The sequence below is a fragment of the Salvelinus namaycush genome, chromosome 24 (genome assembly GCF_016432855.1).
Source record: "Salvelinus namaycush isolate Seneca chromosome 24, SaNama_1.0, whole genome shotgun sequence".
In the NCBI taxonomy this organism is placed as follows: Eukaryota; Metazoa; Chordata; class Actinopteri; order Salmoniformes; family Salmonidae; genus Salvelinus; species Salvelinus namaycush.
In genome coordinates, this window is record NC_052330.1 from 1,169,864 (window position 1) to 1,194,129 (window position 24,266).

The window sequence follows — 24,266 nt, forward strand, 5'->3', positions numbered from 1 at the left end:
TTTCACAGCTGAAAGAGAATCTGTAATGTAAACCATTGGCTCTCGGTGGCCAAATGAAAGACGCCACTGTTAAACAACGGCCACAGGCCAAAGCAAACACAGGCTTTAGTTACTGTACCTGGAGACCGTTCTGCAGCGGTGTCACATTCAGTGCCCGAGTCAATAGAAAATGAGGAAGTCAGCATGGCAACAAACCTGGCATTCAGTGCCCGAGTCAATAGAAAATGAGGAAGTTAGCATGGCAACAAACCTGGCAGAAGCAATCCCAGCACCATAAATCACAATTCAATACTTATTTATTGTGCTGTTTTTAGGTGTGGAAAACAAGGGTTTGCTTACCCATACGACCCAGAGACAATTAAAATACAACATTTGAATGATGTTTGATTGACAAATGTTGTCATGTTGCGCTATTAATATTTTTTCCTTATTTTCAAATTAGGGGGTGGGCCTTCATTAAAACATTTGTCATGTTTCATTATGTACTGTACTATGAGTTCAGATCAAGAGCTCACAATTATATCAGACATTCTTGTGACATACTTTAATTCGCCATCTACATTTCCAATATATCAGAGAGAGAATGTCTCCAATTAAAATGTATGGACGTTTGAACATAAACCCAAATAGGAGTTTCAGTGTGTCATCTCAAAGTGAAGGGAAGTGCACAGACACCTTTTGAAGCGTGTCACACACATCAATAACCGACAGTTGTGTAGTCCATCAAACACTAAGTACATGAGGCAGAGGAAAAACCAGACAAGCTTTCAGGATCTTCATGACCATCAGTTTATTCCAGCACAAGTTCTTTGTGTGGTAAAATGGCTGTGTAGCTAGGAAGAAAGGGAGGAGTACAAAATGGAAAATTACAGTTTCTAGTATTGTTTGTTAAAATTCCTGACATAGTATTTTTTTCTTTCTTTCCTAAAACCATATCTAGGAAAATAATATTATTTTCCCCTGCCTTTCTTTGGAGAGACACTACATTTTTCTGTCACTCTCTCACATTGAAGGGCAATCTCACGGGACCGGCATGAAGATGACACCTAAAAATTGAAGGTCCATCTCCAAATGGACTCTATCTCCCGAACCAGCCAGCCCTCTGCATTTCATACACAGCCTCTGTTACTGTACAGTATTTCCACGGTTTCGGAGGTGACGACTAAAGTCCATTCCGTTTGAATTACTTAAACATCATGATTTTGGCTGTTCATCCAATTTGTAAATTCTTCTGTGTGGCTTTTTTCCCCCATTAAAAACCATGGTAATAATAACAATTATGGAACAGAACTGCTGTATCATTGCTGGGCCGTGACTGAATTCCCTTCCAACGTGAAGAGTGATTTGGAATTCTTCATTTTTAAGTTTCAAATAAAAAACTTGATGCCCTACCACTAGACACTATCTTGGTACCACCATAAGATTTACAAAGGCTAGATGGAGATCAGTAAGATGGCAATATCTCCACCAAGCCCTATAATAGTCTAGATTGGTGTATGCAGTATTGCAAATCTCCTATCAAGTCCCTTTTAGATCTACAAGTTGGAATCAGCCTAGGTTGAAGATGACAAGATTAAGACAACGGGATTCTAATATCCCATAACTCTTTGCAAAAATGGGACCAGCGTTGCTAGTTAGCAACGGTGCTAGTAGTTAACAATGGTGCTGGTCCAATTAATTTGTTTATTTTCAAACACTGCCGCATAGAATTATTATGTTGTCTTAACCTGTATTTTTTGGGCCTAGGAATCCATCAGTGTCTTTAGGTGGAGGGCCTCTGTCCCTGTTCTAATACTTCAGAAAGACATCCTTCCTTCCTTGTTTTGTTGAGGTAAGCACATATTGATAAGAGATTGGATAGGTGTAGACGAGGTAACCACCCTGTGACTTACACTAATCCAACCAGTTCAGATGGGCGATTTCTTCAAGGTAGGAAGGAAAGGATACATTTCTCATGTATCCCAACAGGGCCATATGTGTATCACTGAGCATTGTGACAGTGCAGGAGCTGAGAGCCTGGCCGAGCTCTCTGGGTTCATGAAGCACACATAAAATAACATCCATGTCAGAGGTCAAACCAAAGGTCAAGGAACAGGGAAGTAACACAGAACTGACAGGTCTCGAAAACAATAGTTATTTTTATCGTTTTTTTTTAAAAGTTATTTTTTTTTTTTAAACATTCATGATATTTCAAAACTAAAAACAAATAAGAAATAGTCGGACCAAGAGAGAGAGATAACATCGGTTGCAGTCACTCACAACAATGAATTTCTTCCTCAGCTTCATTATTTACAAGATTAAATATACTCATGGCATAAGGACAAAAGTTCAAGTAATTTAAAAATGAAATAATAACTGACCACTAAGAGTGATTTGCCGCCACAACTCAGATATCGCAGATCAGTGCGACATCAATTATATATATATATATATATTAAAAAAAGAGGGGAGGAAAAAGTCAACCACACACACTCACTTAGGCAGGTTAACGCTGTAAATGTACAGTAATGACACCTAGGAGTTTGTAAGCCAAAATGTAAATTTTAGAATGCCGAGCATTAGGGTAGCTCCGCCTATAAAAAGTATATTTTTCTGATGTCATTCCCCACCCCATGACACTAAGCATATGGCTTAAATATTTGTAAAACTATGGAGTCCAATGGGGAGAAATTCAGCTTTGTCCGCCTTTTTCAGTTTGGCTCACTGAGACAGTCCTATATGGGCAGAGATCCACTCTGCTCTGTGTAGCTGCACCATATCTCTGTGTGTGTGTGTGTGTGTGTGTGTGTGTGTGTGTGTGTGTGTGTGTGTGTATGTATGTGTACGAGTGAGGGCAGGGGGTGTTGAGAATCTGCATCATCACGGGTGTTAAGGGAGTTATTTTTCAGGGAGGGGGGGTCGGATCAGAGTGCTGTCCCAATGTGCCATCAGTGTTTCGTCATCAGCATTTGGGCACTCCCCCCCCCCACGCCACCGGGTTCCGGAACCACCTACCACCCCACGTTGTGGAAACAGTCTTAACAAGAGCCTGACATCGTTGCCAGCTTCCCTTTAGGCCCAGACGGGGGGCCGCCAGTGTAAACAAGAAGATTCCCCTTCAGTCAGTCAGCTCAGAATACAGTCTTAGACAGACACATAGTAAAGTAAAAGTCTCGAAGACGACAAGGTAGGTGGACTACGACAACACCAACGACGATAACAAATGCAATGGCCGTTGTTAGGGGGAGAGGGGGTGGTTAGAGGGCGGGGCAAATTAAAATAAACAAAATAAAAACAAACAGCTACCGTTCAGGAATATTTCCTGGAGTGGGGGAGGGGTAGGGGGCAGTATGGATCCTTTTAGTGCAATGAAGCCAGAAGAGAGGGGCCAGACGTGGTAGTCTCTGATCGGGTACATACAACAGCCCCCTCTCTCTGTAATGTGGGCCCAACCATCTAATCAACAGGCCTGGAGAGAAGTCCAAAAAGAGGGGGGGGGGGTACGAGGGCAGACACAATGCACAAACACACACTGTAAAACTACCTAAAGACCAGGGAGAGAGTCCACTTGAGAACCATTTCAGTTGTAGTCCTGAGCCTCATTCTTGATCTGAGAGTAAAACCGGGCGTGTGGGTGAGTTCAGTTGAAGTGTACGAAGACGTGTGTGAGAAATGAGAGACCATCACCTAGATTGGCGCAGGTGTGTATCCAATAAGTTAGTGTGTGTAAACATGATTCATGTTCAAAATTAGGGGCTTCAGTCAATCATGTGTGTGTTTGTCCAACCGTCCGTCCGTCCGTCCGTGTCGGTATTCATGTATGCAGGAGGGGAAAAAAGACTCCAACATAATCTTTTTTTTTTTTTTTAGTCCCTCCTGCTTTTTGCAAAATGTACATTCAATCCATCGTAGGGAGGAGGGATGGTACTGGGGAGGGTGCGCTATTGGCTGATCCAGGAACAGTGCCAACAGGATCCGGTTCACTTTAAAGAACCTCCTTAAAAACGCCATCCTCCTCAGTGCACTCAGAACAAACAGCAGTAGAAGTACTGAAGGACGCTGTACCACAGGTAGCCCGAGGCGAAGGCCAGGAATTGGATGACGCAGAGATGCACAGGGTCGAGGGTCATCGCCCGGGAGACAGCCTCCTTCTGGCCTTTCGGCGGAGGGAAGGCTCCTGTTATGGGGGGCACAGGAAACACTATGGTCAGCTTCATTGTGATCACACCTCAATGTGGACAATCACGATTTTATGAAGAGACAATAGTGATAGGCAGAGAGAAAGGGCAGAAAGAGAGAGAAAAGAGGTAGGTAAGAAAGAGAGAGAGAATTAAAAGAGGCCAGAGAACGAGAGAGAGAGTGATAGAGGCCAGAGAGAGAGAATTCAGAGTGAAAAAGGCCAGAGAGAAACAGAGCTGAGAGAGAGAGTTACCAGAGAGGGAGAGAGATAGATAGAGAGGCCAGAGAGAGTGAGTGAGAGAAACCGAGAGAAGCAGTGCGGTGAACACAGACCTGTTTCGTAGAAATGGGCCAGTAGATCCTCCTTCTCCACAAACCTCTGGTACAGCCAGTCTGTCAGGGGTTTGGTCTCCACCGGAACCTCCTTTATGGGGTACACCCTGAGAGCGAGGAGGAGAGAGAGATTTATTTAACTTGATTTATTGATTTAATATGTTCCTGTATGTATGCAGTTACACTTTCCATGCCCATGAAGTACTTGAGAGATGGAGAGTGAGAAGGAGAGGGAAAGAGAAAAGAGATATCAGTATTAAGTTCTTCTCAGTGAAGGCTGGCTGGATTGAGCGGTATCTGAAGCAGTTGTCCACACTGAGGGCGTCTCCTCCTCACTCCCTTATCCGTCTATCACAACGCAGTGTGTGTGTGTGTGGTGAGGTGTGAGCTGCAATCCAAGTCGGTTAACGTGTGCGTTAGAGTGTGTGTGGGTCTGTCTGTCTTTGTGTGTATGCATGTACACAGTGTAAAAAACACGAACACCTACTCTGTCCATGACATAGACAGACCAGGTGAAAGCTATGATCCCTTACTGATGTCACTTGTTAAATCCACTTGAATCATTATAGATGAAGGGATGGATTTTTAAGCCTCGAGACAATTGAGATGTATTGTGTATGTGTGCCAGTGTGTGTGTGTGTATGTGTGTGCGCGCATGTCCATCTCTGTGTGTGTGTGTGTGTGTTTGTTTGTGTGTGTGTGTGTGTGTGAGCAGCACGAGCCTCAGCTCTTTCAGGAGACTTCGTTAGCAGGCAGGACAGTCATGGTGACAGGGGAGACAGTTGTGCTGATAGGGAAGCCAGCCTGAAGGGATCCATCCCTGCCCTGCTCCTGACTCCACAGGGCTACAGACACAGAAACAGCAGGCCCAGCAAACAGAGAAATGCCGCAAGGTAAAATAGGCCTACAGTATATTGGCTACCTTACCTAGCCTGGTCCCAGATCTATTTGTGTGGTCTTGCCAGCTACAAAAACAGCAGGCCCAGCAAACAGCAATGCAGCAACGATGCAGCTACCTCACCTAGCCTGGTCCCAGATCTTGTTTGTGCAGTATTACCAACTTGGTAGAGAGTTGAATGCTGCAAGGGAAAACAGGTCTATATAGGCTAAGGCTACCTCAGCTATCCTGGTCGCTCCCAGATCTTGTTTGTGAGGTCTTGACAACGTGGCAACTTAGCACAAACAGATCACCGACCAGGTAATAATAAGTAACCTGCCCAAATGAGAGAAACCCCAAACTAAGTGACTATATCTGGGCTAAAAACAGCTGCCTGCTGGTCGGAGTGCTGTTCCATTGTTGCATTAGTCAGTTCCAATTTCGCAGGCCCTGTGTGAAAACCGCCTGTACCACCAAGGCACGAGTGAATATATGAGAAGATTGGATAGGTAGAAACAATATGGTAGTAGCTTGACCCTGCTCTCTGATAGGCTGTGATTCAGCCATATTGCTTATACCAAATCCAATCCCGTCAGAGCCAAGGCTACAGTCCTGCTACACAAGAGAAGGCTAACGCAGAAAGTCAACAAACAAGCATACAGACTATAACCAAATACATCATGTTTTGTGAAAAATCCAACTCATCTCCCATGACAAAATCCCTGAATAGAAAAGCTACACATCTCATCTACTACAATGCTAACATCTACAGTACTGGACAGGATGACAATGAATCAGCAATAGGGATGCCACCAAGAGTCAATATTCGAATTTTTCAATTTAAATTACTGTACAAAATTCTTGCAACTAATAGAATGTTATATATTGTCACGTTCCTGACCTGTTTTCTGTTAATTTTGTATGTGTTTAGTTGGTCAGGGCGTGAGTTGGGGTGGGCATTCTATGTTTTGTGTTTCTATGTTTAGGTCAGGTGTAATTAGCCTTATATGGTTCTCAATCAGGGACAGGTGTTTGACGTTTCCTCTGATTGAGAACCATATAAAGGTAGGCTGTTCACACTGTTTCTTTGTGGGTGATTGTCTTCCGTGTCTGTGTATGTTGCACCATACGGGACTGTTTCGGTTTGTTCGTTTGTTGTAGTCTGTACCTGTTCGTGCGTTCTTCGTGTTATATGTAAGTTCTCATGTTTTAGGTCAGTCTACGTTCGTTTGTTATTTTGTAGTTTGTTGAAGTGTTTTCGGGTTTCGTCTTTTCTTTAATAAACTTCATTATGTCCAATTATCACGCTGCGCTTTGGTCCAATCCCTACTCCTCCTCTTCTTCCGAAGAGGAGGAGGACACCCGTTACATATATATGGGGGATACAATCTTCCCAGCTCTGCAGATTCTGCTGTGAGGAGGCAGAGTCACTAGATCATTTATTTTGGTATTGTCCGTATGTAGCTCGTTTTTGGTCACAGGTCCAGGAATGGCTGAAGAATTGCAACATTTGCGTAGAACTAACGCTACAGATAGCATTGGGATTTGAAAAGCCATAGTCAATCAATCAATAATATAATAATTATTTTAGCAAAAATGTTTATTTTTAATTTACAATCCGTGGAAGCTATGAGAATAGGAAGATTCAAATATTTTGTGAAGCATCACAGCACAGTTGAAAAATATATGGCAAATAAAAATCCGAAATGGATGATGTTGGAAGATAGATGGGAAGGGTTGAGTGGAGCTGAAGGGTGGGACTAATAACAAGATAAACAATGTAGGGCATACGGGATCTGTGAAATGTGTATAGGGGCGGAGCTTTTGTGAAATAGCACAGTTACAAGTGGAAATCAAACTGGATGGACAACAGAAATAGAGGAAGGACTAAGAACAAACAAGAGAGAACTATTATAAAGTAGACTGTGTCTGTAAAATGTGTATAAGATGTATAAATTGAAGGTAAAAACAGAAATGTTTATCAGTTTACTCCAATTGGGGGATCGGTGGTAGGGTTTGCAGGGAATAATAATAAAGGTATATTCTTTAAAAAAGTATGTCTATATAGGTATGTGTATGTATATATGTGTATATGTATGCATACGTGTATGGATATATATATTTACCCCAAAAAATATGGGGGATTGGAAATGATGCAGACGATTACATTGGAAGCAACATTCTTTCCGCAATATTAAGCTGATCCACCCCTGAAAAAAAAATAAAAAAATAAAAAAAAAAAAAAATAATAATAATAATAATAATAAAAAAAAAAAAAAAAGAGTCAATATAGCTCTGGGCCAGGTCATAGTGCACGTTCCACCACAATTCCAACAGTGGAGGAACGCACACGAACACACTGGACCAGAGCTAGGGTCAATGATACTATGTGCTGTTCCTGTCTTGGCCAGCCGGTGTCCCTAGCGGGCTGCTCTCTGTCCACACCCACACAAAGATCCAACTGAGAATCACCTTCAGACAGAAAAGAGGTTACCCTGGTTTCCTCTGGGGGAGATTCATCATTTCCCACGCAATCTCATTCACTCACTCACTACCCCTGCCAGAGAGAGAGGGACACCAGAGCAGTGTTCAGTAGGAGAAACTGTTTGGAAATGGGGAGGTGCTGCCTGAACTCGTCCAATAACAACCATACAGATTGTATTTTTTCATACACTGACCTTCTGAAAACGATGTTGGAGATAAGGAATCGGGAGGGGTGCAGTATAGTACATTGAGAGGTGATTGATTAAGATGCGGTTATGGAAATGCTACATTGTGCAAGCAGTAAGGCACATATTTCTACAGGTTAGAAATCTAGAGCCTGATGTTAGTGTTGTGTTTCGGGGCCTGTTCCAGACACAAACACAGCGTCAACTCTTTCAGGATCTCTCGGTGTGTGGTGCGTGTGTGTTTTCCGGGCCATGTCCCAGACACAAATAGTATGTGCGGTGACTTGGGGGATGTGGAATGTGCATGGCTGATTTCCCCAGTCCAATCGAGGTGAACAGACTGTGAAAAAGCCCAATAATACATCACAACATATATCTCTAGGGCTGAAGATTCCAGTGTAACCAACCACTACCGCTTCAGCTTGATAAACAAATCAGGAAGATGGTAACTTGGCCTGTACATGCTTAGGTCACAGGGGATGGAACCAAAAGCATACACTTCCCCTCTTCACTCATACAAAAGTAAATTTTATAAGTTACAACAGAGATTCTGGACCAAAGTTCTGTCATTGCAACTACCCTAAGACTAAGAGCATCTTCACACAGTACGAGGGCCGGAGTAGTCGCAGACGTATGTGTGTATACCACCGGCCAATACCATTATCTATCAGAGCTGAGCAGTGTGTTAAGTGTTTGACTGTGTGTGTGTGTAAACACACTGTGTTACTGACAGAAACATGGCATGTATTGCGCCGTTTTGACACAGCGTGCCCTGCAGAACACAACCCAGCTCCAGAACACTAGAGTGGACGAGAAAACACACACTGAAAATGAAACTGGGGTTCCCTAAATACTTCCTCTGCTTTTGAATTGATCTACAGCTAGTCAACAGTGGATCATGAAACAGAAGCCGTCTAATCCCAACTAGTGTGAGTACCAAATGGCACCCAGAGCTGGTCAAAACTATAGGAGTTGTTAAATTTCAGTATACATGGCACCTAAAAACTGAATTGCGTAGACATCCAAGAAATTCAAGAAAACAAAGTGAGTGTACATAACATGCAATTCCTCCAGCACTACCATTTGGCAGAACCCACTTGGGTGGAATATAGTGATATAGGGAACAGGCTGGCCAATTGGGATGCAACCATAGGCTACATGAGAGCCAGCCATGGTTCCGCACACACCTGTTTCAGTGTAACATGCCTAACTAACCTATTACTAAGGCCCTCTCCGGTCCCGGTGTATGACGATAGCCCAGTAATCATAGAGCCTAGAGAGGGGAAAGAGAAGCTAGCTGGCTCTGGCCACTGAATGGGCGGTTTGGGCGTTTAGGCCTCGGTAAACGGAGCTACAAACCTGCCCTTTCCTCTGGCAAAGATAACCATGTAGGTTGATCCTTCTCTGGTGGCGTGGTGGATCCCTACTCGACTGCAGTAAGTGGAGCCTTTGGGTGGAGTATTATCTGCTGTTTAGAGGGGGGCTAGCTGGGGCAAATTTTCCTGTGAAAAAAAATCCCAAATGGTAATGTAGGCCTCGCAGACTCCCTTGAAAGAGTCTGCGAGGCCAAAAAGAATGCCGATAAACTAAAAACGAATTCCTCTCCTGTGCTCTAACACTGTTTGTTGTGCTGTGCAGCGGGGTGTAACACGGCGCGTACTCCAGTGCTGAAGGGATGTGTTGGCGCTCCACTGACAGGCAGGCAGTGTGTTGGAGTAGGGCCATGGTGGCAGTGGCGCGCCACTCCTCTCTCCACCCTAACCCACTTGGCAGCAGCCCACCAGTTAACGAAACATCCTGCCATGGCGTGTGTGTGAGCACACGCGAGTGTGTGGGTGTGTGTATCTTCGAGTTTGTGTGTGAGGGTTCGGGTCTGAATTTGTATCTGTGAGCTTGGTATCTGAGTATGCGTCTGATTACGGTGCAGTCGGAAAGTACTCAGACCCTTTGACTTTCCCCACATTTTGTTACAGCCTTATTCCAAAATTGATTAAATCGTTTCCCCCCCCTCATCAATCTACACAATACCACATTATGACGAAGCAAAAAAAAAAAAGAAGAAATATCACATTTACATAAGTATTCAGACCCTTTACTCAGTACTTTGTTGAAGCACCTTTGGCAGCGATTACAGCAGAGTTATCTTGGGTATGACGCTACAAGCTTGGCACATCTGTATTTGGGGAGTTTCTCCCATTCTTCTTTGCAGATCCTCTCAAGCTCTGTCAGCTATTTTCAGGTCTCTCCAGAGATGTTCGATCGGGTTCAAGTCCGGCTGGGCCACTCAAGGACCCATAGGGCGGCGCACAATTGGCTCAGCATCGTCCGGGTTAGGGGAGGGTTTGGACGGGGTAGGCTGTCATTGTGAATAAGAATTTGTTCCGGGCTCTGGCTTGTCCACTCAAGGACATTTATAAACTTGTCCAGAAGCCACTCCTGTGTTGTCTTGGCTGTGTGCTTAGAGTCGTTGTCCGTTTGGAAGGTGAACCTTCGTTCTAGTCTGAGGTCCTGAGCACTCCGGAGCAGGTTTTCATCAAGGATCTCTCTTTAGGTGCCTTTTGGCAAACTCCAAGCGGGCATGTGCCTTTTACTGAGGAGAGGCTTCCTTCTGGCCACTCTACCATAAAGGCCTGATTGGTGGTGTGCTGCAGAGATGGTTGTCAGCTCTACGAAGAGTCTTGGTGGTTCCAAATTGCTTCCATTTAAGAATGATGAAGGCCACAGTGTTCTTGGTGACCTTCAATGCTGCAGAAATGTTTTGGTACCCTTCCCCAGATCTGTGCCTCGGCACAATCCTGTCTTGGAGCTCTACGGACAATTCCTTTGACCTCATGGCTTGGTTTTTGCTGTGACATGCACTGTCAACTGTGGGACCTTATATAGACAGGTATGCGCCTTTCCAAATCATGTCCAATCAATTGAATTTACCACAGGTGGACTCCAACAAAGTTGTAGAAACATCTCAAGGATGATCAATGGAAACAGGTTGCAGCAGAGCTCAATTTTGATTCTCAAAGCAAAAGATCTAAATATTTATGTAAATAAGGTATGTTTTTTATTTTAAATACATTTGCACAAATTTCTAAAAACCTTTATCATTATGGAGTATTGTGTAGATTGATGAGTATTTTTATTTTATTTAATCCATTTTAGAATAAGGCTGTAATTTAACAAAATGTGGAAAAAGTCAAGGGGTCTGAATACTTTCCGAATGCACTGTATGTGCGGGTGTGTATGTGCGGGTGTGTGTGCGTGCAGACAGAGCTGGGAAGGGATCAGATTCCTCCTGTTGATTACCTAACAGCCTTTCTCATCATCCTGCGACTTGCGCACGGACGACAGATCAGAGATTAACCCGTGTGGCTCAGGTGGTAGAGCATGGTGCTTGCAATGCCAGGTTTGTGGGTTCGATTCCCACCGGGGATCAGTAAGAAAAAGTAAGAACATCGGCTAAAATGACAAAATTGGAAAAAAAAGGGGAAAAAAAAGAAAAAAAAGAAGGAAAATATTCATGGCTGTGTTCTTAGGCAAAATTGTGAGTGAGCCGACTCCCTTGGCAGAGAAGCAACCCCACACATGAATGGTCTCAGGATGCTTTACTGTTCGCATGACACAGGACTGATGGTAGCGCTCACCTTGTCTTCTCCGGACAAGCTTTTTTCCAGTACAGGGATTCATCAGAGAAAATGACTTTACCCCAGTCCTCAGCAGTCCAATCCCTGTACCTTTTGCAGAATATCAGTCTGTCCCTGATGTTTTTCCTGGAGAGAAGTGGCTTCTTTGCTGCCCTTCTTGACACCAGGCCATCTTCCAAAAGTCTTCGCCTCACTCTGCGTGCAGATGCACTCACACCAGCCTGCTGCCATTCCTGAGCAAGCTCTGTACTGGTGGTGCCCCGATCCCGCAGCTGAATCAACTTTAGGAGGCGGTCCTGGCGCTTGCTGGACTTTCTTGGGCGCCCTGAAGCCTTCTTCACAACAATTGAACCGCTCTCCTTGAAGTTCTTGATGATCCGATAAATGGTTGATTTAGGTGCAATCTTACTGGCAGCAATATCCTTGCCTGTGAAGTCCTTTTTGTGCAAAGCAATGATGACGGCACGTGATCCTTTAAAGGTAACCATGGTTGACAGAGGAAGAACAATGATTCCAAGCACCACCCTCCTTTTGAAGCTTCCAGTCTGTTATTCGAACTCAATCAGCATGACAGAGTGATCTCCAGCCATGTCCTCGTCAACACTCACACCTGTGTTAACGAGAGAATCACTGACATGTCGTCATCTGGTCCTTTTGTGGCAGGGCTGAAATGCAGTAGAAATGTTTTTGGGGGATTCAGTTCATTTGCATGGCAAAGAGGGACTTTGCAATTAATTGCAATTCATCTGATCACTCATAACATTACGGAGTATATGCAAATTGCCATCATACAAACTGAGGCAGCAGACTTTGAAAATTAATATTTGTGTCATTCTCAAAACTTTTGGCCACGACTGTAGACCTGCACTGTCGCCATGGTAGCACATCACACGCACACCTTACCATTGACACTTGACCCGTGTGGCTGTATCCACTATCTACTGCCACAGGTCCTGTGAGGAGGGAACTGTTCTAACCAAGAGTGTTTTCTCATTGTAGAAAAACACAGAGGCCACTTTATAAGATCCAAAATGGCGACTGTGAGACCTGGTGGGACCTTGCAGTTACAGGATAATCAGAGAGGCATATATAAATCTAGGCTATATATACACACTGAACAAAAATCTAAACGCAACATACATGCAACAATTTCAAAGATTTTACATAGTTACAGTTCATATAAGGAAATCAACTGAAATAAATGCATTAGGCCATAATCTATGGATTTCACATGACTGGGAATACATGACTGGTCACAGAAACCTTTTAAAAAAAAGGTAGGGGCGTGAATCCGAAAACTAGTCAGTATCTGGTGTGACCACCATTTGCCTCATGCAGCGCGGGATATCTCCACACAGAGTTGATCAGGCTGTTGATTGTGGCCTGTGGAATATTGACCCACTCCTCTTCAATGGCTGTGCGAAGTTGCTGGATATTGGCGGAAACTGGAACACTCTGTCGTACACGTCGAACCAGAGCGTCCCAAACAGCTCAATGGGATGCTGGCCTTCTAGGCTGAGTTCCACTGTCCAGTGCCTGTTCTTTTGCCCATCTTAATCTACTCTTTTTATTGGCTAGTCTGAAATATGGATTTTTCTTTGCAACTCTGCCTAGAAGGCCAGCATCCCGGAGTCGCGTCTTCACTTTTTACGTTGAGACTGGTGTTTAGTGGGTACTATTTAATGAAGCTGCCAGTTGAGGACTTGTGAGGCATCTGTTTCTCAAACTAGACACTAATGTACCTCTTGCTCAGTTGTGCACCGGGGCCTCCCACTCCTCTTTCTATTCTGGTTAGAGCCCGTTTGCGCTGTTCTGTGAAGGGAGTAGTACACAGCGTTGTACGAGATCTTCAGTTTCTTGGCAATTTCTCGCACGGAATAGCCTTCATTTCTCAGAACAAGAATAGACTGATAAGTTTCAGAAGAAAATGCTTTGTTTCTGGCCATTTTGAGTCTGTAATCGAACCCACAAATGCTGATGCTCCAGATACTCAACTAGTCTAAAGAAGGACAGTTTTATTGGTTCTTTAATTAGAACAACAGTTTTCAGCTGTGCTAACATACTTGCAAAAGGGTTTTCTAAATGGTCAATTAGCCTTTTTAAAATGACAAACTTGGATTAGCTAACACAACGTGCCATTGGAACACAGGAGTGATGGTTGCTGATAATGAGCCTCTGTACGCCTATGTAGATATTCCATTAAAAATCAGCTTTGTCCAGATACAATAGTCATTTACAACATTAACAATGTCTACACTGTATTTCTGATCAATTTTATGTTATTTTAATGGACTTTTTTTTGTTGCTTTTCTTTCAAAAACAAGGACACTTCTAAGTGATCCCGAACTTTGAACGGTAGTGTACATACAGTAGGTATCCTGGTCGGGTGTGTAAGTATGTAAATCCACCAGCCTACAGGTGTGTACAATTCCATCTAATACAGAGGAACTTCCCTATTGCGCAAACAAAGCCAGTCAGAAAATCCACAATTATTTTTAGAATAGACAGTGACGAACATTTAAAGATACTCCAACATCCTAGATTACTCAGTGTGAAAGTAATGACTGACACACACGGATCTGTCTGCAGCCTCAGTCACCTCCTAATCTGCAGGTTAATCCTCTTGTTGACTCGGCACCTGCACCGGTGCACTACAGGGCCTCCCTGTGCTTAGCTCAGCCACATCCCCAGCCAGAGTGTTTGTGTGTGTGTGACTGTGTGTGTGTGCACGTGTCTCTCAGCCTCACAACAACCTGGGTTCCCGGTGAGGACCTCTGGGGCCGCTGACCCTGCAGGGGAGGTTGATTGTGGTCACGGCCCAGCGGAGAGTCCCCTAGCTGGGGTAGGCGGGAGCAGCGCCTCTCTCATTACTGGGCCTAATGAGTCTTTAGCCTTAATCTGAGCCTGGCCCAGCAGCAGAGCGAGGGGCCTGGGGGACAGAGTTGGAGCTGTTGGAGGGCTGGAGGCGCCAGGGCTCACACAGATCACCCCCTGACGTCAGCCTTACGGCCCCCAGAGACCAGAGGGTGGAGAGAAGGGCCATTCAGCAGAGCCAGAGTCATGCAGGGCCAGGGAGGTCTGGACTGGCTGGAGCCCTGGGTCACGTTCACTTGGCACCAAATGGACTGAAACAGGGAGGGACGACCGATACTTCTCCAATGAGAAATGCAAATTTTCCCCATCTGTTGGAAAATGGTTTTGAACACTTTGCTACAGTGTGCTTGAACGAACACAATCTTGGACGCAGTGGACGTTGGAACGGTAGAGGGCAGAGAGAGTTAGAGCTCGCTCGTGCGAGAGGGCATCCGGCCCGAGACCACAGTTTGACTCTAGCCTTTAGAATGACGACGTGGCGAATAAAAATATGGTAATCCCTTGATATAAATCACAGAGATCATTGTGATGCTTATTGGAAAAGCACACGAGTCAAAGCGGAAGTCAGAAGAACAAGGTACGATAAGCCATCCACCTTACGAGTGGCCGTTTGACAAGCCTAGATATGAGAGAGTTGAGGAGAAGTACGTGTCAATTGTGCACGCCTGCCTTATTAATGTGTGGTGTGTGTATTTACTCATACATATACGCTCACACCTTTGACCGGACTCAAAGGAAGGGCAGCAAAGGGAACCTGAGGGAATCAATGCTGCCAGAGCAATGGACTGAACTTGGCTTGGTGTGTGTGAAAGAGAGCAAGAGTGTGTGCCCACGATATCCTTAAATAAAGAGATGTATAGAGGGGCAACGGACACAAATAGAAAATGCTTTTTTAGCAGCCGGTGCCAGCCTCGGCCTTCCTGTGTGATAAATCCTCCTTCAGTCCTAGCGTCTTATCTTAAGACCAAACGGCCTCAAGTCTCCCATTCAGCGCTCTCTTTAAAGACGTCCTCCAGTCATTTTTTTTTTACTTTTCCTGTTGAAGAGCGATTTCCCAAGTACAAATACAGTAAAGTCCACACACCAGGGGACACATCCCCCCCAATATTCAAATATGCTTAAAATGTCCCCCCCAATATATGTCCCCCCCAATATATGTCCCCCCCACCGCCGTCCGAAATAATCATTAGCAAATGTAATCATAGCTAAACTTAACAAATTGCCATTATTACTACTACCGGTTCTAGTATTACGCTGTACTGCAGTTCTGCGTGTGGTTTGTCCAAGTGGTGTTGCCGTAGCCCAGCAGAAGCCGTTGCTCGACTGCTGTGGTTAGGTACAATCAATGTCAAACACTGTACTGTCTCTCTCTATTTCATTACTTTCAAATGTATTAAAAAGTGGAAAACTAGAATGTAATATGAATGTTAGGTAGGCTATATCACATAGCTAAGTTACCTGGAAAGTTAATTAGCCACACATTCACCCAGCGACCAACAATGGTGCTCACAGGTGTATTCAAATAACGTTCATGTCTTTATTATGTTATATTTGTCAGAAAGCCCACGTGAAGTCTGAGTAAAGTGTCAATTATTATTATTTACCTTTATTTAACTTCGCAAGTCAGTTCAGAACAAATTCTTATTTTCAAATGACGGCCTAGTGGGTCAACTGCCTTGTTCAGGGGCAGAACGACAGATTTTTACCTTGTCGGCTCGGGGATTCGATCTTGCAACCTTTCGGTTACTAGTCCAACGCTCTAACCACTAGGCCACGCTGCCAGCCCAATCATTTATTTTACGCTGCATGTGTAATTTATGTGAACAGTAGTAGCATTCATTTATTGCGCAAGAGGAAGGGTGGCAGTGACATTCGTCAGTTTTTGGGCAGCCTCAGAAAAGAAGAAAAGTATGTTGAGAGCAGTGAGAACCAGTCAGATGATAGAAGTATACAGTTGCACACGAGATGAGTCAATGTTTCTTGATATAATAATCACCAGTCAGATGATAGAAGTATACAGTTGTACACGAGATGAGTCAATGTTTCTTGATATTCGGATCAGAAATGCCATTCAGATCAGAAATGGTTAGTAATCCATTCCTGAACATCATGGCAAGAAACACCACTTGATTAAAGATAATATTTATTTCATGTTCACTCTGGTGCGTTCAGAGTAGAGAGAGAGAGAGAGAGAGGATGCCGACAGGGAGAGAGAGAGCATGAGGATGCCGACAGGACAGGGAGAGAGAGAGCATGAGGATGCCGACAGGGCAGGGAGAGAGAGAGCATGAGGATGCCGACAGGACAGGGAGAGAGAGAGCATGAGGATGCCGACAGGACAGGGAGAGAGAGAGCATGAGGATGCCGACAGGGCAGGGAGAGAGAGAGAGAGGATGCCGACAGGGCAGGGAGAGAGAGAGCATGAGGATGCCGACAGGGCAGGGAGAGAGAGAGAGAGGATGCCGACAGGACAGGGAGAGAGAGAGCATGAGGATGCCGACAGGACAGGGAGAGAGAGAGCATGAGGATGCCGACAGGACAGGGAGAAAGAGCGCATGAGGATGCCGACAGGGCAGGGAGAGAGAGAGCATGAGGATGCCGACAGGGCAGGGAGAGAGAGAGCATGAGGATGCCGACAGGGCAGGGAGAGAGAGAGCATGAGGATGCCGACAGGGCAGGGAGAGAGAGAGCATGAGGATGCCGACAGGGCAGGGAGAGAGAGAGAGCATGAGGATGCCGACAGGGCAGGGAGAGAGAGAGAGAGGATGCCGGCAGGGCAGGGAGAGAGAGAGCACGAGGATGCCGACAGGACAGGGAGAGAGAGAGCACGAGGATGCCGACAGGACAGGGAGAGAGAGAGCACGAGGATGCCGACAGGGCAGGGAGAGAGAGAGCACGAGGATGCCGACAGGGCAGGGAGAGAGAGAGCATGAGGATGCCGACAGGGCAGGGAGAGAGAGAGCATGAGGATGCCGACAGGGCAGGGAGAGAGAGAGCATGAGGATGCCGACAGGACAGGGAGAGAGAGAGCATGAGGATGCCGACAGGACAGGGAGAGAGAGAGCATGAGGATGCCGACAGAAGAGGGAGAGAGAGAGAGAGGATGCCGGCAGGACAGGGAGAGAGAGAGCACGAGGATGCCGACAGAAGAGGGAGAGAGAGAGAGAGGATGCCGGCAGGACAGGGAGAGAGAGAGCACGAGGATGCCGACAGGGCAGGGAGAGAGAGAGCACGAGGATGCCGACAGGGCAGGGAGAGAGAGAGCACGAGGATGCCGACAGGGCAGGGAGAGAGAGAGCATGCCGACAGGACAGGGAGAGAGAGAGCATGCCGACAGGACAGGGAGAGAGAGAGCATGCCGACAGGGCAGGGAGAGAGAGAGCATGCCGACAGGGCAGGGAGAGAGAGAGCATGCCGACAGGGCAGGGAGAGCATGCCGACAGGACAGGGAGAGCATGCCGACAGGACAGGGAGAGAGAGAGCATGCCGACAGGACAGGGAGAGAGAGAGCATGCCGACAGGACAGGGAGAGAGAGAGCATGCCGACAGGACAGGGAGAGAGAGAGCATGCCGACAGGACAGGGAGAGAGAGAGCATGCCGACAGGACAGGGAGAGAGAGAGCATGCCGACAGGACAGGGAGAGAGAGAGCCTGCCGACAGGACAGGGAGAGAGAGAGCATGCCGACAGGACAGGGAGAGAGAGAGCATGCCGACAGGACAGGGAGAGAGAGAGCATGCCGACAGGACAGGGAGAGAGAGAGCATGCCGACAGGACAGGGAGAGAGAGAGCATGCCGACAGGACAGGGAGAGAGAGAGCATGCCGACAGGACAGGGAGAGAGAGAGCATGCCGACAGGACAGGGAGAGAGAGAGCCTGCCGACAGGACAGGGAGAGAGAGAGCATGCCGACAGGACAGGGAGAGCATGCCGACAGGACAGGGAGAGCATGCCGACAGGACAGGGAGAGCATGCCGACAGGACAGGGAGAGCATGCCGACAGGACAGGGAGAGCATGCCGACAGGACAGGGAGAGCATGCCGACAGGACAGGGAGAGCAGGTGACATGGAGGTGAGTGAGAAAAGGAGCAAATATTGATGGTTAAGACCGAATAATGTTAATTTAAGATGAGATATTCCTCTAAGTATGGCTTCTCGTGTGTATTTCAGATAATACAATCAAGAGAGAGTGAGTTTGAGACAATGGCAGACAGAGAGTAGACAGACATGCCAAATCAGACAAATGTGAATGTCATACCTAGTCAAACCCTATCAAATATGACACTACTTTCAGGAGAAAGGGTTTAAAGATTATCCTTGGCTCCATTACAGCCCCTCCTTAAAGAGGGTCCCCTGTTTCTATTGTGCTAAATACTTGGTAACACAAAAGTCTAAGCTTGCGTCCAAAGCAGATTCAGCTTTTGTCAAGACTGGCTTTCAAAATTGGATGGCGGCACTGGAGACATTTAGTGCGCATAAAGACAGCCAGTGTCACAAATTAGCTGTGATGACTCAGATTCAGGGGCCAAAGCCTGTTAACTTCTTGTGGGCAGGGGGGAGCATTTTCACTTTCGGATAAATAGCATGCCAAAATTCAACTGCCTGCTACTCATCCCCAGAATATAAGATATGCATATTATTAGTAGATTTGGATAGAAAACCCTCTGAAGTTTCTAAAACTGTTTGAATCATGTCTGTGAGAATAACAGAACTTATGCAGCAGGCAAAACCCTGAGGACAAACCATTCAGAATTTTTATTTTTTTGATGTCACTGTCTTTTCAATGAGTTTTCTTAGAGACACCAGATTTCTAATGGACTTGCTTGCAGTTCCTACCGCTTCCACTGGATGTCACCAGTCCTTGGAAATCGGTTGAGGTTATTCCTTTGTGTAATGAAGAAGTAGGGCTATCGTAAATGAGGGTCACATGAAGTACATTTTTTGAGAGAGGCACGTTACGAAAAAAGTTGCGTCAGTTTGTTTTCTTTTTGTATTGAACACAGATCATCCCGTCTTCAAATTGATCGATTATTAACGTTTAAAAATACCTAACGTTGTATTACAAAAGTAGTTTGAAATGTTTTGGTAAAGTTTACATGTAACTTTTGATATATTTTGTAGTGAAGTGGCGAAAGTTGGAAGCTGTGTTTTTCTGGATGAAACGGTCCAAATAAATTGACATTTTGGATATATATCGACGGAATTAATCGAACAAAAGGACCATTTGTGATGTTTATGGGACATATTGGAGTGCCAACAAAAGAATTTCGTAAGGCATGATTTATATTTTATTTCTGCGTTTTGTGTCGTGCTTGCAGTGTTGAAATATGCTTCTCTCTTTGTTTACTGTTGTGCTATCATCAGATAATAGCATCTTATGCTTTCGCCGAAAAGCCTTTTTGAAATCTGACATGTTGGCTGGATTCACAACGAGTGTAGCTTTAATTTGGTATCTTACATGTGTGATTTAATGAAAGTTTGATTTTTATATAATTTTATTTGAATATGGCGCGCTGTATTTTCCCTGGCTATTGGCCGGTGGGACGATTGCGTCCCACCTGCCCCAGAGAGGTTAATGTACAACTTTCACGTGAGCTTGAAAGACAGCAGCAACAAGAGAGGAGAAATCTGATGAAGATTGTTGGGGGTGTGAAGGACTTCCTGACTTCTAGGTCAGGCTTTTCGAGGCATTGATAAGGAGAGCGGGAATTTCAGCCAGCTTCTAAAGTACAAGGCAGAGGGCGATGCAGAGCTGACCCCTGGCTGAAAGGTCACTTTGATTTCATCAGTCCCCAAATGCAAAACTACATGTTGAAGCTGCTGAGCAAAGAAATTGTGTCGGAAATAATATCATCGCCAGTGGTCCTGTTCGCACTTATCATTGATGGCACTTGGGATATATCAGAAGTTGAGCAGGAGTCAATATGTTTGAATGCACCCAGGATATATCAGGAGTTGAGCAGGAGTCAATATGTTTGAATGCACCCAGGATATATCAGGAATTGAGCAGGAGTCGATATGTTTGAATGCACCCAGGATATATCAGGAGTTGAGCAGGAGTCAATATGTTTGAATGCACCCAGGATATATCAGGAATTGAGCAGGAGTCAATATGTTTGAATGCACCCAGGATATATCAGGAGTTGAGCAGGAGTCAATATGTTTGAATGCACCCAGGATATATCAGGAGTTGAGCAGGAGTCAATATGTTTGAATGCACCCAGGATATATCAGGAGTTGAGCAGGAGTCAATATGTTTGAATGCACCCAGGATATATCAGGAGTTGAGCAGGAGTCAATATGTTTGAATGCACCCAGGATATATCAGGAGTTGAGCAGGAGTCAATATGTTTGAATGCACCCAGGATATATCAGGAGTTGAGCAGGAGTCAATATGTTTGAATGCATCCAGGATATACTGTATCAGGAGTTGATCAGGAGTCAATATGTTTGAATGCACCCAGGATATATCAGGAGTTGAGCAGGAGTCAATATGTTTGAATGCACCCAGGATATATCAGGAGTTGATCCGGAGTCAATATGTTTGACTCTTTGTAGATGCAGATCTACAACCAAAGGAAGAATTCCTGGGACTCTATGAAGAAGTGTCAACGACAGGGCAAAATATAGCCAAGATGGCATGTGATGTGATGATGCGTCTAGGCCTTCCTCTGTCCCAACTTCCAGGACAGACCTATGACGGTGCTGCAAACACGGCTGGACAATTGCAGGGGGTGCAAGCCATTTGAAGGAAAGCACAACCGCTGGCTGTGTATTGTCACTGTGGTCCACCCTGAGTGAACTTAGTTACGCAGGCTGCCTGTGTAGCCTCTCCACTGGTAAGAGATTCAATGGATCTGGTGCATGAATTGGGGGGGCTTCTTTAATCAAAGCATGGTTTCACCTTGTTGAAACCTCTCTGTCCCGCCAGGTGGACTGTTCGCAACCCTGCCGTCCACTCAGTTCTCAGCCAGTATGAGTCAGTGCTGACAGCCCTTGAAGAAATGGCGTCATGCAGCTCATCTGACACTTCAACTAAAGCTAATGGTCTTCATGGAACATTTCTAAAAAGGAACACTGTGCTCGGCCTTGTAGTGGCTGAAGACCTGACGGGGGATTTGGAGTGCCTGATCACCTCCCTGCAGCTTAGGAAACAGACTGTTTCAGGCATATTGGAGGCTGTGGACCATGTCAAAACAAGCATGCAGGACAAGCGAACGGAGGAGCACTTTGATGTCTTGTTCGCAAAGCAACTGCTACGGCAACAAAGTTGGACCTATAACCTATTCAGATGCCTCATTTCCCGCAAACCTACAAAGCGTTACACTGGTCAGGCTGCAGCCCTTATACATTCGGATGCCCAGTTTTTGTACAGAGCCCAATTCTACAACGCCTTGGACACAGAGAATACTCAATTCATAGAGAGGTTTGATCAAGCTGGATTCCAAACGCTGCAGCAGCTTGAAAATGTGCTGCTACGCGGAGACATGGACAAGGTGGAAGGCGAGTAATCCTGAATTTAATTCAAGACTACTGCAGGTGCAGCTGGCCATGTTTGGGGCTAATTACACATATCAAAAGAGCTCAGATGTTGCTAGCATTATTGGGGAAATGGTGCCAGAAGTGAGAGGTCTCTTCAGTCAGATGGAAGCTTTAGTAAGCTGCTGGTCGTCCCTGCCTCCTCTGTAGAGGCTGAGAGGAGTTTTAGTGCCCCGAGGAGGCTCAAGACATGGCTTAGATCAGCCATGAGTCAAACAAAGCTGAATAATGTGGCCATGTGTCACGTGCACCAGGAGAAACTGGACCTTGAAGGAATATGCCAGTCTTTTATCGGTGTCAACGAAAAGCGCAAAAAGGCCTTTGGATCCTTTGCTTGAAGAATGGCAAGTCAAAACACATGTCATTGCCTGGAGAGGAGATGAGAGGATAGGAGAGGAGATGAGAGGATAGGAAAGGAGATGACTGGAGAGGAGAGGAGAAGAGATGACTGGAGAGGAGATGAGAGGATAGGAGAGGAAAGGAGAAGAGATGACTGGAGAGGAGAAGAGATGACTGGAGAGGAGAATATAGGACCAGAGGAGGATAGAGGGCTGGAGAGGAGAAGAGGAGAGCAGAGCAAACGACCATGCTGCCCAACCAAGTTTACTTGTAAATAAAAACAACAATTTGCTAAACCTTGGCCACAATATCTGGACTTGTCTTCATATAACAATGCATAGATTTCTGTTTATATGATTATGGTTATACTTTATTCATCCCTAATCTCTGCCATTACATACAATGAAACAAGAAAAGGTAAACGAATAAAAAAGAGCAGTGTAATACAATACACTATTAGACATTATTGTAAAAAACGAAATAAGAAGTTCATCGCATGTGTTAATGAATGTTAAAATATTTTAGAATGGCAGGAAATTAGTTTAAAAAATAATGTAAAAAATCGGGGGGGGGGGCAGACCACCCTGCAGATTTGGTCACCCCCAATGTTGATTCCATGGCTACGGCCTTGACACACACTAAAGGGTAAAAAAATAACTTCCATGGATCAGGGCATTCAAGGAGTTAGTTTGATGGGAGGTAGTAATGTCATCGGCCTCCCCCCTTGCTTGAGGAGCAATAGAGATCACGTGTGCTATGTCAGGGACCAACTACTTAGATGTGGCTTTTCTTATGGCTGCAGGGGCCAAGGTAGCTTGGATGAAAAGTAGCTTGGATGAAAAGGTGCCCAGAGTAAACTGCCTGCTCCTCAGTCCCAGTTGCTAATATGTGCATATTATTAGTCTATTTGGATAGAAAACACGCTGAAGTTTCTAAAACTGTTTGAATGGTGTCTGTGAGTATAACAGAACTCATATGGCAGGCAAAAACCTGAGAAAAAATCCAACCAGGAAGTGGGAAATCTGAGGTTTGTAAGTTTTCAACTCATCGCCTATCGAATACACAGTGGGATATGGGTCATTTTGCACTTCCTAAGGCTACCACTAGATGTCAATAGTCTTTAGAACCTTGTCTGATGCATCTACTGTGAAGTGGGGCCGAATGAGAGGGGATTGAGTAAGGTCTACCATGACCTGAACATGCGCTGACCATGTGTGTTCATGTGAGAGCGAGCTCTGTTCTATCGCATTTCTGAAGACAAAGGAATTCTCCGGTTGGAACATTATTGAAGATTTATGTTAAAAACATCCTAAAGATTGATTCAATACATCGTTTGACATGTTTCTACTGACTGTTACGGAACTTTTTGACATTTCGTCTGCTTTTAGTGAACGCGCTTCGTGACTTTGGATTTGTTTACCAAACGCGCTAACAAAAGTAGCTATTTGGACAAAAATGATGGACATTACCGAACAAATCAAACATTTATTGTGGAACTGGGATTCCTGGGAGTGCATTCTGATGAAGATCATCCAAGGTAAGTGAATATTTATAATGTTATTTCTGACTTCTGTTGACTGCACAATATGGCGGATATACTTTTGTCTTGATTGGGCTCTGAGCGCCGACCTCAGATTATTGCATGGTTTGCTTTTTCGAAATCTGACACAGCGGTTGCATTAAGGAGAAGTGGATCTAAAATTCTTTGATCTTTGATCAACGTTTATTATGAGTATTTCTGGAAATTGATGTGGCTCTCTGCAAAATCACCGCCAATGTATACTGAGATTTTTTGATACAAATATGAACCTTACCGAACAAAACATACATGTATTGTGTAACAT

At 45.0% G+C, this 24,266-nt stretch overlaps 1 protein-coding gene across 1 annotated transcript in view; it reads right to left on the minus strand.

Annotated features, from left to right (window-relative positions):
* Nucleotides 1-781: 781 nt before the first annotated feature.
* The window catches only part of LOC120019586 (acyl-CoA:lysophosphatidylglycerol acyltransferase 1-like), an 89,556-nt gene continuing 66,071 nt past the window's right edge, over nt 782-24,266 (minus strand). The window contains exons 7-8 of the mRNA XM_038962895.1: nt 4,492-4,598; nt 782-4,156 (exon numbers count right to left, since the gene is read on the minus strand). Coding sequence (XP_038818823.1) covers nt 4,005-4,156; nt 4,492-4,598 — 259 coding nt within the window. The 3' untranslated portion in view covers nt 782-4,004. The remainder of the gene's footprint in view (nt 4,157-4,491; nt 4,599-24,266) is intronic.